The sequence below is a fragment of the Myzus persicae genome, unplaced genomic scaffold (genome assembly GCF_001856785.1).
Source record: "Myzus persicae strain clone G006 unplaced genomic scaffold, MPER_G0061.0, whole genome shotgun sequence".
NCBI lineage: Eukaryota > Metazoa > Arthropoda > Insecta > Hemiptera > Aphididae > Myzus > Myzus persicae.
The window spans coordinates 108,200-122,093 of record NW_019104168.1 but is presented as its reverse complement, the minus strand read 5'-3'; the positions used below and the strand labels follow the sequence as shown (position 1 = coordinate 122,093).

Here is a 13,894-nt window from a genome sequence, read left to right as displayed (position 1 = left end):
TATCGTTGCTACAGCAGTTCTGTATAATTTTCTTCTAAAAGAAAAAGATGAGATACCTCAAGAAATTGATAATCATTTAATTGATATTGAATTACTTCAAGAGATACCAACCTTGCCTATTCGACAGTTAGGAAATGCTGAAAGATCACATTTAATAAATACTGTGTTTTCTTGACATAATCATTAATTTGTAAAATATTTTAATTTTTTAATTTTTAAAACATTTTTTGGTTTAATTGTCTATTATTCATTTTTTAGATAACTTTCTGTAACAAACAATATAAAAATTAACTGAATACCTATATAACAAAATAAAATTAAGTAAATCTAGATACATTAATAAAAATAAATGATAATTATAACATCCTGTTCAATAAAATTAGTAAACTTTAAACAAAATAATTAATAAAAACTTTAAATTAATCAACAAAATGAAACTTATTGTTCTTACAATATATCCTAATTTTTTTTACTTATTTTATAGCTTAACAAAAGGTTATTTTTAATTTTAAGGTAACTTTCTGTATTATCAAATTTAGATAAAAATAAACTTTTACTATACATATTATAATAAAATAACAAACACACATATATGAATGACTTACAAATTAATTATTAATTGTTTTGAAAGAATAGTTTCTTTCATTTTATTCTGTCTTAGTTCAGACTCAAGAATTAGTTCTTTTAATTTGTTTTGCTTGAGTTCTGAATCACACTTTTGTTGTTCAGTATCATATCTTAGGACCATGATCTTTTGTTCCATTTCTGTAATTTCTAACTGCAGTTTTGATTTTTTTATTGCTAACAAATTCAAATTGTCTTTTAGCTTTTCTTTACTTTCAACTATATCCAAATGTTTGGAAGTCAAAAGGTTTAGTCCTTCATAAACCTTTTTTGCAGAAGACTCATGCTTTTTGTTTATATTTTGTTCCACAGTTGCAGGATGACTAGTGGCGACGTTATGAGCAACAGATTGTTTGTCCAATATTTTTACCAATTTGTTGCTTGGTGCTAAAAGTATTTCTGGAGATCTTTTTTTTGTAACTGGTTTCTCAATTAAATAGGGGTTTTCATCAGAGTTGTTAAATAAGTCATCTGATAAATCATCTTCATTTAATGTTTGAATAATGAATTCATCAGGTGGGTTATTAACATCTAAAAGTTATAAGATAATAATAAAATATAGGTACCAACATCTACAGTTTAGAATAAATAACTATGATAAAATTCATTATACATACTTGGATAGTCAGAATCACAATCATATTGGTTAGATAAAGGTTCTAAACGATCACCTAGGATTCCAATGACTTTGTCTGTTGTACTTGACAGCATTGATAAATTACGACCACCACCAGTTTTGTAAAGTTCAACCTAAAATGTTCAATATTTTAATTTAAATATTTCAAAAACAATAAATAAATTGAAATGATTATAGGTACCTTATAATCACTTTTGTCTTTTCGAGCCTTTCTTTTTTGAACATCATATACAGATTTCAATTGACGAATGGTTCTGATACCAGTAATTTGTTGGCAATTGTGTGTATTTGCAATTTCACCCCATGCCAAATCTTTTTCTTTATTTGTTGCACCATCAGTCTATACATTTTAATATTGTATTACTAACATATTCTGAACACCAGAAACATGCAAATTTGACTTTTGAAACTGTATTCATTCATAAAATTGTTGTAGAAAATAGAATCAATAAACAGTAAATAATAATAAAGCATGTTATTCTTACCTTGATATTTTCAATAATATGTTTGTATGGCAAAATAAGATCGATTAAAATTGATTTTTCTGTTTCGGTAAAATTCTTGCCCCTTTTTTTGTCGTCTTCCATAACTGTTTCATTCAACCCGGTAATTATTTAAATATTTAATTATTTAATTATTAAATTAAATAAAAGCCATATAGTTTTAACAAACACATTACAACATTTACAACACGGAAAATAAAAATATTTAACAACTGTCAATTAATTATTAAATAACCACAACATTCTTATCTCTTCAAAAAAAAATTATTATCTTAGATAAGAATAATATTTATGTACTACTGAATACCAGATAACTGGTTATAAACTGATTATTTGATACAATTTATAAAACTTTCATGAAACGCAATCTGTTCTTTAACTTCCATTATTTTACTATCAATATATTATCGGTTCAACAATTTACGGAACTGTTTCATGCAACCCGGCATAAGTGTTTTATTTTTCTGTGTGCCATATAAGTCTGTTTGATAAACCAAATCATTCAAAATTGATTCAACAAATACCATAAATACATCTGTAGGGGTGTGCATTTCCAGAAAGGGTTAAGTTGATGTCACTAGTATAGATTTTCCTGTTTCTACAACACTTAATATTAGTGCAATTTACCATATTTTCAATAGTTTTTTCGTTAGTTTATTGATTAAAATAATTTATAGGGGCCTATTCATATCTTTCTGAGTCATTATATTCATCACGTGAAGAACGAATTAATTTCTTTTTGGGTTTAAAATGATTTGTTCTTAGTCATTTCATGGTATTTATATATTTAATTTGTTGTACGTTTCGATTCAAATTATTATTAGAATTAATTACTGTGTAAGTGTCAATCTGACTCGCATCTACTGATTTATAAGTAAATGCTGTTCTGCAGTTAAATAATATTACCTATCAAAGAACTGAATTCTTTGTCTGCATCTTTGAGCAGCATGATACAACAATAACTTCTGAAGAGTTACATTATTTTATTGTAGCACTATATGTTTTTATTTCTTCTAAGGTACTTTACTCTTCTCGGTCCGCACAAAAAAAGATTGTTTGCAAGGGAAAAATCTTCACAGTATTTTAATTAATAATTTTCAATCACGGTTTCGTGTCGGTGATTTTCATGATACATTTTTTTTCATGAATCTTAATTTTATGTACATTCATATTCAGTGTTGGTAATATTTGAGTAAGTATATAATATAAATAATGAGTTGCATACATTTTGTATCTTTTGTTGCGATCTACCGCGTATAGATACCGTTGATGAGATAGGGGATGAAGTAGTGTTGTATAATAATTAAAGTAGACTTGACTATTTATTAAAAGTTAATTCAAAATACGAGGTGTTAAAAGTTGAAATGTTGTACATTTTGTTGTATCAGGATACTTTAATCATAAAATATTCTAAATGTCTTGAAAATAAACGATATCAGCTCGTTTATTTTTTAAGTTTAAGATATTGCTGATCAAAATTATTCGAATTAAATATTGCAAAATATGGGCTATTCCTATATAGACCTACCCTCAAGCTAATCAAGAATTTATTTCTAGTAATTATTAATGGTTTATTTTCTTTTTGTGATCCATATTGATCACATGTATGTATAAACTCAGATACATTTTTCGTACCTGTACAGACCTTAATAAGAGCAGAAGCTTTGTGTAAATCGCCTGCGTCATTGTCTTATGTTTTATTCTTTGTAATTCTAAGTGTACTACTACCGAATCAGTTCGTGTTCTCCTTCTTCTTAATTCATTCGTTTTACTTGAGGGTGATTTACATGTTATAAGGTTGTTATTTATTGCTGCGACGATGTGAAAAATCGTCTAATATTAGAGGAAGTTTTATGTGTTTTTTGAATTGTGGTAGATGTTATTTGGTTGTTTTGGAATAAAATATTGAAAATGAAATTTGTGCGGTTCGCAAATGGCTTGCCGCTGAAGTGATCTCTCACTGTCGTTTATAAAAAGTGTTCTTCGACGCTGGTGTCTTGGTTCCGTATGAATCAGTTTGGATGAAGGATAGATTTTAAGTAAATTGAACAAACGACTTTATTCGTTAATTATGAGTTATTTATTAAAGTTTATTAAAATATAAGTTTGAGGACGGAGCGAAAAGTTTCTGCCCCAGAATTTGGTTTATCCTATAATACTGGGAATGACGGCGATGTTGAGGACCAGGCTCAATGACCAAACTAAGTCCTACAAATGTAGGATGTTAGACTAATTCTAAATCCGCTATGGGAGAGTTCTGTATTTATACATAATCTCTTTTGGTTTACAAGTACATGGTAGAGACTAGGAGGTGGTTAAATAAATCATTGACTAGGAGTTGTTGTCGTCGTCGGCTGGATTCTTAGAAATGAAAATGCCCTTTATTATTGCCCTCTCTCCTCTGCGATTATCTGGTATATTGAACGGGTAACGCACTCATCTTTCTATACGTTTACGTTTCCCGAATTATTATTTATTTCTACTCTCATCATTACATTTTTATAGCAATCATTTATATTATGGCCTATCCGATTACAATATGTGCACATTACTGCTTGCGATGTATTATAGTTTGTGGGTGGCCTAGTGAAATTATTTCCATTAGATTGAAGATTTTTTTTTTTTTTTTTTTTCATTGAACTTAAGCCCGGCGACTAAGGCCATTAGCTGTTGTAGGGGTTATGAACTGTGGTAGGGGTAAAGTTGGTACGGTTGGTTTTTTTTTACGATTATTACGGTTGTTACGGTAGGTAGAAAACACGTGTATGTGTGGCAAGGTTTTGAACTACTATGAACTCGAGTGGTCACCCATCCGAGAACTAGTAGCTGTGGCCGTTACTTACTCACAGTCGCATTCCGCAACTGGTAGCAGCCAACGCGCCACGCCAAGCCACAGATTGAAGATTGTTATTACTGTTATTTGAATTATTTGGTCTTACGTTATTTTTATATTGCGAAGCATAGGGATTTTCTCTACAATGATAGCATTTTATAACCGGTCTGTTAGCGTTATTTAGCTGTGAATAATTATTTGTTCATACATTATTTGTTCTTGTAAAATTATTAGAATTATTACTATTATTATTATTAAGTGATTATTTCTACATATTGTTGTGTGCGTAATCTCAAAGGCTCCAAAAGCCGTAAGCTTTTGAGACAAATCGAATAAGTACCAAATTGAACTGAAGAATAACGTTTATTTAGCAGAAAATATGGTAAGTGTATAATAGCGTGTGCGTGTATGACGAGAAGTTGCTCTGGTCTCCGTGGCTATGATACATCTGCCCAGTGTATTAACCAGTTGCTCTCACTGATTGTGGTTACTGCAATACTTCTTTAACGACGAATGCACAATGTCAGGAACGGAAGAGGTTTGCGTTTGATTAAGAACGTTGTTTAATAACAAAGAATTAACATATAACTTTAAGTGTTTACTAAAAGTAAATAATTAATATAAAATAACTTTAACGATAATAAATGTATTTTGAAGTGCTTCGATTTAATATTGAACTACTAAACCGGAGAGACTGTGTGTGTAACGTTTCCCTAGAGGCTCTTGGTAAGCATGGATAAAACGTTTGTGTATGAACTATCTCTGTCGCTTCTGTCATGACTACTCCTATTTATATGAGACATACAGTGATTGAGGAGTGGATGATTGACGTCATAAGACTGTCGCGATGTGCCTAAACTCGGCCTTAGCAAATCAGATGGCAGCATCAATATGATTATCTGGTGGCGTGATGTTGTTCTGACCGACTGTACTTTGGTACAACGTTTTTATGTAAAACGTCGGTTTACTACACCAGGCTGTACTACGGGCTCCCTTATAAGGAGTGACGGTTCCTTTGATGCAGTGGCACGTGCAGCTTGTATGTGTAGTGTTTTTCGGTTGTTGTGGCTGATTCCTAGAACAGCGACTAGTGTTCATGATTTCTAATCGTGTACCTGTCCAGTAATTTATTACATAAGTAGATGCTAACCCGTTTTAGGACATTAGTTGTTTTGTGCTGACGGTTTTTTATGTTTGGACAGGTTTATACATTCGTACGCTATTTCCTAAGGACTGTGGTTTCGGTAATACTGTATACATTGTGAAAGGTCAATATATTCTATACTACCTTATTATAATATTACATTATATATGCGGAGATTCCAAGGCCCGCAACAATATAATAATCTCAATAATAATCTTAATAAAAACAATATAATATTCTTCAACTACAATAATCTCTATTACTTCAATGGGTTTCAATAATAATCTCAATAACTTCAATAATAATCTAAATAACAATTAAATAGGCTTTTATATAGATTCTACTAGTTACTAGTAACACTTACACTACTATATGTACTTGACTACCTTAAATAAATTCTGTACGCCTCTATTGTACTAAAGTCTATGTAACAATATTTAATGAACTATTCACTCACAATAAAGCGGTATTCGTCGATGATTCCATGTTCCTCTCGATATTACTGCAACTTGTTTTGCTTAGAATCGTCATTTAGAGTTGTTGATGAAGAAGAGTGGTCAATTCCTCTTGTCAATGATGAGCCTTTGATGGTTTGCCTCCTTGGAAATCCTACCGACTACGCCAGATGTTGTGTGCGTAATTTTTAAAGGTTTTTTTTTTTTGAGATAAAGGCTTCAACAACAACAGGTTATTAGCCTATGCTTACAACAAGAGTGAACAAAGATAAAATAATGTATACAGATATTTACAGTTTATAGTTTATAGTTTACAGTATACAGTTTATGTTCAAGATGGATATAATGAAAAAAAAATGTGAATTGCTTCGGTGTTTTCTTCACTGAGGGCGAGTCGGAGGGATGATGGGTTCTTGAAGATTTTCCGAGCTTGAGAATATTTTGGGCATCTTATCACAAGGTGTTCGATTGATAGAATCTCGTTACATGCAGTACATATTGGGGCAGGTTCCTTGGTGATGAGGAATGAGTAGGTGAGGTGCGTGTGGCCTATTCTGGCTCAGGTAATGATGACTTCGTCTCTTCTTTTTAGGCTGACGGGAAAATTTCATTTTTTGATGTGGGGCTTGGTGATTCTTAATTTATTTGACAGGGGAACGTTGGACCAGTTTTTCTGCCATGTCTCTAATATTTTGAGGTTAATGATGTTAAGTGATTCAGAAGATGTGGTTAGGTTTAGTTTGGAATATTCTGGTTAAGTGAAGCTTCGTTTGCAAGTGTGTCTGCTGTTTCGTTGCCAGAAATGGCGACGTGGGATGGGACCCACATGAAAGGGAATTTTTTCTTTGATGTTGATATCAGTTCCTGGATGTGCTGGACTAGTTCATTTGTAGAATAGGGATTTAAGATTGATTCTAAAGCACTTAAAGAGTCACTGATGATAACGAATGAGTCCGGAATGGAGGAAGAGGCGATTTTCGGAGCTTCGAGAATATCATAGGTTTCCGCTGTGTAGATGCTGGTGCTGGTTGGGAGAGAAAATTTGTAATGTTCATGTCCTAGAACTTCCGCAAAGCCCACACCTTTGGGATTTTTAGAGGCGTCGGTGTATATAGGTGTACTACTGGAGTATTGTTGGGACATTATTTCTGAGAAGAGATTACGGATGATAGTGCTGTCGGTTTAATGTTTACAATGATTGGTAAGTTGTGTATTGATATGAGGAAACCACATCCATGATGGCGATGAGAGTTGTATTTTGCTCATCTATTGTGTTTGGAGGCCAATATTTGTACTGATCGTTGTGAAATGTTCAAAAATTGTAATCCTGTTATTGGTAGGACTAGTAGCAAAGGGATTGTGGAGAATCTTGCTGGATATATGATTAGACAAGTTGTTAATTCTTAATATGTATTTGAGTATAAGGCTATGGCGTCTTAGTTCAAGATGGTGTTCACCAGCGTTGCATAAGATGCTATCTACCGGGCTGGTTCTAAAAGCTCCAGTAGCCAAACGTATACTTTGATTATGTATAGGATTAATGGTGTTGAGTACATTATTTTTTGCGGAATTGTAAATTATAACGCCATAATCGATTATCGATATAATGAGGGATTTGTAGATTCTGAGGAGGCTTTTTGTCTCGGATCCCCATGTCTTGTTACCGAGTATTTTAATGATTTTCATTCTTGATAGACATTCACCTTTGAGTTTTTTCAAGTGGGGGTGCCAACTAAGTTTGTCATCGAACGTGAGACCCGGGATACGGATATTATTGGAAAAGGTCAAAGGGAAGTTCATGAACGTGATTGGCGGAAAGTGTTCTTTTTTCTTTTTGTTGAATATGATACATTGCGTTTTTGAGGGAGAAAACGTAAACCCAGACTCTGACGACCACCTGGATAGGACATTAAGGAAAGTTTGAAGAAAATTGGCGGTAGTCTCAATTTGTGATCCGCTGCTGTAGATATGGCAATCGTCCGCGAAGAGAATGTATTTGACCGGCTTAGGGATTTTTTTACAAATGTCATTAATGGCGACAAGAAAAAGAGTAACGCTGAGAGCAGATCCTCGAGAAGCCCGTTGACAATATCGTGGGATGATGAGAGGTGGTTATTGACTTTGACGCAAAACTTACGGTTGGCAAGAACATTTTTTATAAATCTCAGGAGGTTGCCGTTCAGTTGCCAGTTGTGGAGAATTGTTAAGACTCTGTTTTTCCATACAGTGTCGTATGTTTTTTTGATGTCGAGAGCAATTGCAATGAGGTGCTGTTTGTTTTTATATGGGGAGCAGATGTTGGTATGTATTGAGGTTAACGCATCTAGTGTTGAGTGGTTATGTCTGAAACCACATTGCTCTTTGTTAAGGAGAGACTTGGATTCTAACATCCAGATTAGACGTAGATGAATTCTGGTTTATGGAAGAAGTGAAATTTTGCCAAGAGAGGGTTTTGCTGTTTTTAGTTGTGTAACGGGTTATGGCTCTAGCATTTTTTAGGAGTATGTGGTCTTCAGGAGTTTTGGTTTTTTTATATCGGTTGAGTCTCTTCTTATAGTTTTTGATTGCATCATGACAGTCCTTATTCCACCATGGAACAGTTTTTTTCTGGGATTTTGGTATTAATATATGATTTCCTAATGTTAACGTGTGTTCGCCACACCCGTATGGCTTATTGTATTGTAGTGATTTGTAACTGGAAAATGGTCTACTTTAATGAGTGGCATATCGTTTTTAACTATATAAAATTTTATATTTTCAAATGTTTCTGTTCCTATTTCTATCGGTATTTCTACTATATCTATGGTGCTTTCTAACGTTTTACTTATTCCTCATAAAGAAATTGTTTCACCTGGTACTAACTTCCTATCCGACGTTAGTTCAGATAAACGAATTATATTTACGCTGCTACCTGTATCCACTAAAAATTCCAACGTTTTATTTATAAAATTTACTGACCTACTTTTAATGCGCTTCAAAGCTGGCTCTCGAACGAACAAACAATTTTACGTCCTCCGTCCACGGTGTACCATCTCTCGTTACGGTCTCCTTAAGTCTTTCTCTGTGTTCTTCTGTCCTCGGACAATGAAACAGTACATGTCTCGCCGTTTCGAGTTCTCCGCAGCTACACGCGGGGGATTCTTTTAACTTGAAGCCGTGAAGCTTTTCGTTAAAGTCCCCGTGTCCCGTGATAAATTGCGTGGAGAAATGGTCGAGCTCTATATCCGTCCAATATCTGGTCTTCACATCCGGGAACCACTCGTAGGTCCATCTCCCTTTATTACTGTTCGTCCATCTGTCTTGCCATATTTGTAGAACTTCCTCGTGCTCCTCTTGTATTTTGTCAAATTGTTCTTTCCCGAGCCTCACCTTCTCCTTCACTGATTGCAATCTCAGCTCCAGATCCAGTGGTAGGCATCCTGCAGCTACCTGCAAGGCGTCGGTGGAGGTGGTTTTGTACGCACCTGTTACCGACAGCAATGCCCTTCTTTGTTTGCTGCCCAGTCTTTTGACGGCTTTCCCCGTTAGCAGCGCCTTCTCCCAAATGGAGACCGCGTAGCTAAGGCGGGGAACAAAGACTGCCTTGTAGATTACTCTCGATGTCGTTTGATTAATGCCCCAGTTGGCCGAAGTAGCGGATCTCATCCTACTGTACATACTCTCAGACTTGGCTGATGTTTCCATTAGGTGGTCCCAAAAGTTCCTTTTGTAGTCGACTTGGACGCCAAGGTACTTTACTGGGCTCCTCAAGATGACCAGATCGTTCCCGAAACGAATGGCGTACCCGGGTTTCAAACCACCCTTGAGAGTAATCACCTGGGTTTTTTGACTAGAGAACTTTAGTCCTCTGTCATCCGCCCACTGTATTACTCTGTCGAGTAGGTGTGAAATCCTTTCCTTGGCGATCTTGATGTTAGTCGCCGCTGTTACGATGGCAAGATCGTCCGCGTACGCCACCATTTTCATTTTATCTGAAAGATGTACTTTCAGCACTTTATCCATAGACACGTTCCACAATATCGGTCCTGGTTGGGAGCCTTGAGGGCACCCCTTGCTAAGCGTGCAGCTCGTTGTTGACTTCCCGATAGTTATATGGGCCCTCCGGCATTCCAGGTAACTTTTGACCATCCCGATGGAATGGGAACCTGCTTCAAGACTAGTAAGGTCGTTGAAGAGGACATCCCATTTCAGATTGTCAAAAGCTCCCGAAATGTCCAGAAAGACTCCGATGACTAATTTTTCATTCCTGTTGTCCGTTCAATCAAACAGGGAGTTCATGGCACTAAGCGTCGACTTGTACGGTGTGAACCCGTGTTGATCCGTAGAGAGGTTCCTCGAAATCTCGGCCTTAAGTCTCGTTATTCTGAGCGTCTCTAGTATTTTTCCCAACGTCGGCAATAGACTCACTGGCCTATAGGACTTGGGTTCCGTACGATCTTTATCGCTTCCTTTCAACAAAACTACAACTTCCGCATCCTTCCAGCAGCCTGGGAAAAACGAATTTTCCAGGCACCTTCTGTAGAGACGCGTTAGCTGTAGTTTTATGACAGGTCACGCTTTCCTGATTATGGCTGCTGTTAGGTTCCAGGGCTTTGCCAAGCACCGGGAGCAGACTTACGTATATTGTAGACAGAGTACATCCGGGTTTTGCGGCCTGCGCCATACAACTATGGACCGTGTGGTAGCTCAGAGGAGCTAATTACGAGCCATAGAGGTTCAGGCGCCGCTACTGCGACGCCCGGGTCGTCATAGGGACCACCAGCACCGCGACGAGCGCGTACCTTTCTGATTTCGGTCGGCTTTCGCCTTAGGGTTCCGTCCTCTCACTAAGGTTCAGTGATTGGTTACTATCTAGCGCTGGTCCCACGGCCACCGCGTTGCAGCCGAGATAGGCACCTCAACCTTGAGGGGCACTGTTTTCGGAGCGGCTTGCCGGTCCGACGTACAGTGGGGCTCCCCTCTCCCGCGGCACTGACTGGGTTTTGAGTTGACGTCAGTTGGTCAACCCGAGATGTTGCCATCTCTCCCACTATTCTAGCTACCCAGGCCGGCTAGTGGTTGGCCTTGTTATCCCATTTGGTCCCCATCGACCTAATGGGACTAGGGTACTCTGGGCACTGGATGATAGGATCCTTTGTGACCATCATTGTTCCCTGTTTGATCCTTATAGTCGCCTCTTACGATCAAGTTGGATCAGACTGATGCTGCAATTCTATTCCCCAGCAACAGGGTTTGATGTCTGTCCTTATCCTATGTCTGTCTCCTCTTTTGCTTTTAGTGTTTCATTCGCAAATCTTCTTAGTGCGCTGTAAGTCTTTCTTGTTCTTGTGAAGTCATCTGGCTCACATGGCCATGCAAAGCCTTCTTCTGTGAGTGTCTGCTCTAATCTAGTTCTTTGTTCATTCCATCTGGTGCATTTGTAGATTGCATGCTCTGGATCATCAGTTCCCTCGCCACAGCTGCAATTAGGTGAATCCCGTAGGCCTAACGAATGCAGTTTTGCCGCGAAGTTCCCGTGTCCAGTGAGATACTGTGTGGTGTAGTGGTCTAATTCTATTGGTATGCTGAGTCTGAATCTGATGTCCGGAAATAATCTGTATGTCCATCTACCTTTCGTCGATTGATCCCATCTGGCCTGCCATATGTTAAGCAGGTTGCTCCTTAGCTCTTCCTGGGCTTCAACTGTTATTGTCCCCATCTTTGTTTCTTGTCTTGTCCCTTCCCATAATATTTGAATATCTAGGGGTAGGATTCCAGTTATGACCTGCAGTCCTTCCGTTGGTGCTGTCCTGTATGCTCCTGATACAGCTAATAGAGGAGTCCTCTGTCCTCTTGCTAGTCGTTCTCTATCAGTTTTTGACCATTCCGTCATCCAGATCGATGCCCCGTATGTTGTTCTGGGGATGTAGACTGCCTTGTAGATCAGAAGTGCCGACATGTAGTCAACACCCCAGTCCCTACCAATCATTCCCCGCATTCTGCTAAATTCTTGCGTTTCTTTCTGCGTTATATGTTGTACTTGGTTCTTATATTTCATATCTGTGTCGATGATAATACCTAAGTATTTTATCTTTTCCGATACTTTTATCCTTTCCTCTCCAAAAGCGAAGGTGAACCCATCAGTTAGTCCTCCTTTCAGCGTTAGTCCAGACGACTTGGCTGTAGAGAATTTCAGCCCATATCTGTTTGCCCAGGTAATTAGGTCAGTAAGGTGTTCCTCTGTCCTTTCCACCAATTCCTTGCGGGTATTTCCTGCTATAAGTGCCGTTATGTCATCTGCGTATGCTACTCGATGTGTGTATTCCTGCCTGATGTTTTTCAATATCTGGTTCGCAGCAATGTTCCATAGTGTCGGTCCAAAGCCTGAACCTTGTGGACACCCCTTTGTGAGTATTGTGCTGACTCTTGTATGATTTGCCGTTATTACAGCCCTCCTGTTAATTAGGTAGCTTTTCGTAATATTTATCGTTGCTTTTGTTGCTCCTAGTTCAGTCATATCTTCAATAAGTGGAACCCATGCGACGTTGTCAAAGGCTCCACTTATATCGAGAAAGACACCTAGTACGTATTTTTCTGTCCTGCTATTAACCCAGTTCTTTACTTCGTTGATTGCTGTTATTGTCGATCTCTCCTTTCTAAATCCATGTTGATTGTCCGCCAGATTTCCTTGTATTTCCTCATTTAGTCTTGTGCATACTAAGTGTTCCAGGGCTTTGCCAAGCACTGGAAGCAGGCTGACTGGTCTAAATGATTTCGGATCTTCTCTTTTCTTGTCCTTTCCTTTTAAGATTGTGACTACATCTGCCGATCTCCATAGTCTTGGAAAATATCCTTGTTCTAAGAGGTCTTCGAAGAGATTTGTTACATATTGACTGATCTGAGGCCAGGCTCTCCTGAGTATTTTGGCATCTATGCCATCCTCTCCTGGTGCTTTTCTTGTTGACATCCTCCATATAGCATTTTTAACTTCATCAACGCTTGTCCTTACGTGAGCCAGTACCTCTCTTCTGGGTTCTTGTGTAGTACGATCTGCTGTGTGTTCACTTGGTATGAGAGTGTCCAGCAAGTATTGTAATGTTTCCCTAAGTGTTTTTGTGTATTCTCCATTGGATTTTCTGAGGACCGATGGTGCCTCGTGTGTAGCTGAGCCCTTTTTAATCCATCTAAAACATCTCCCCCATTTATCGTCTTTGATTTCTCCAGCGAATCTTCTCCATGAAGCCCGTTTTTCACTTCTTAATTGTTTAACAAAATTATTTCTCTCTATGTTATATGCCCTTCTGTGTGTTTCTCGTTCTTCAGGGTCTGAATTTATTTTTCGGAATGCTGCCTTCATCCTCTTTCTTTGATCATCCAGTTCTCTGGTCCACCATGGAGGATGCTGTTTAGTCCTGACCTTTCTCCTTGGTATTGCCTTGTCGGCTGCTTTTGTGATAGCCTGCATTAATAGTTCTGTTCTATCTTCCAGGTCTGCATATCTGAGATCATCATCAACTAAGCTTAGTTGTAAAACTAGCTCAGCACTGAATTGATCCCAGTCTGCCTTATCTGTAGCGTATCTTATCTTGCTTTTTAATTTCTTGAAGGATTCGCCTCTTCCGATGTTATATCTGATAAGTCTGTGATCGCTGGTAATTTCACCTTCTATTACCTCCCAACCTTCTATTTCTTTAGCTATATCTTTTGTTGATAACGTGA

General features: G+C 37.3%; 1 protein-coding gene across 1 annotated transcript; it reads right to left on the bottom strand.

The window, feature by feature from the left end:
• Positions 1 to 601: 601 nt before the first annotated feature.
• Positions 602 to 2,713, bottom strand: LOC111039571 (myb/SANT-like DNA-binding domain-containing protein 3). The gene is made up of 5 exons (XM_022323127.1): positions 2,671 to 2,713; positions 1,747 to 1,850; positions 1,443 to 1,601; positions 1,242 to 1,374; positions 602 to 1,155 (listed from the first exon to the last, which is right to left on the bottom strand). The coding sequence occupies exons 1-5, from the start codon at positions 2,711 to 2,713 to the stop codon at positions 602 to 604; spliced, it is 993 nt and encodes a 330-aa protein (XP_022178819.1).
• Between the last annotated feature and the right edge of the window lie 11,181 nt (positions 2,714 to 13,894).

Bases quoted from the DNA above. Each gene is read 5' to 3' on its own strand.
- LOC111039571 (XM_022323127.1), bottom strand. From the start codon at position 2,713: ATGCTGCTCAAAGATGCAGACAAAGAATTCAGTTCTTTGATAG. The intron at 1,602-1,746 runs GTAAGAATAACA...TAAAATGTATAG, and splicing joins ATATTATTGAAAATATCAAG to ACTGATGGTGCAACAAATAA. The intron at 1,156-1,241 runs GTATGTATAATG...TATAACTTTTAG, and splicing joins TTGTGATTCTGACTATCCAA to ATGTTAATAACCCACCTGAT.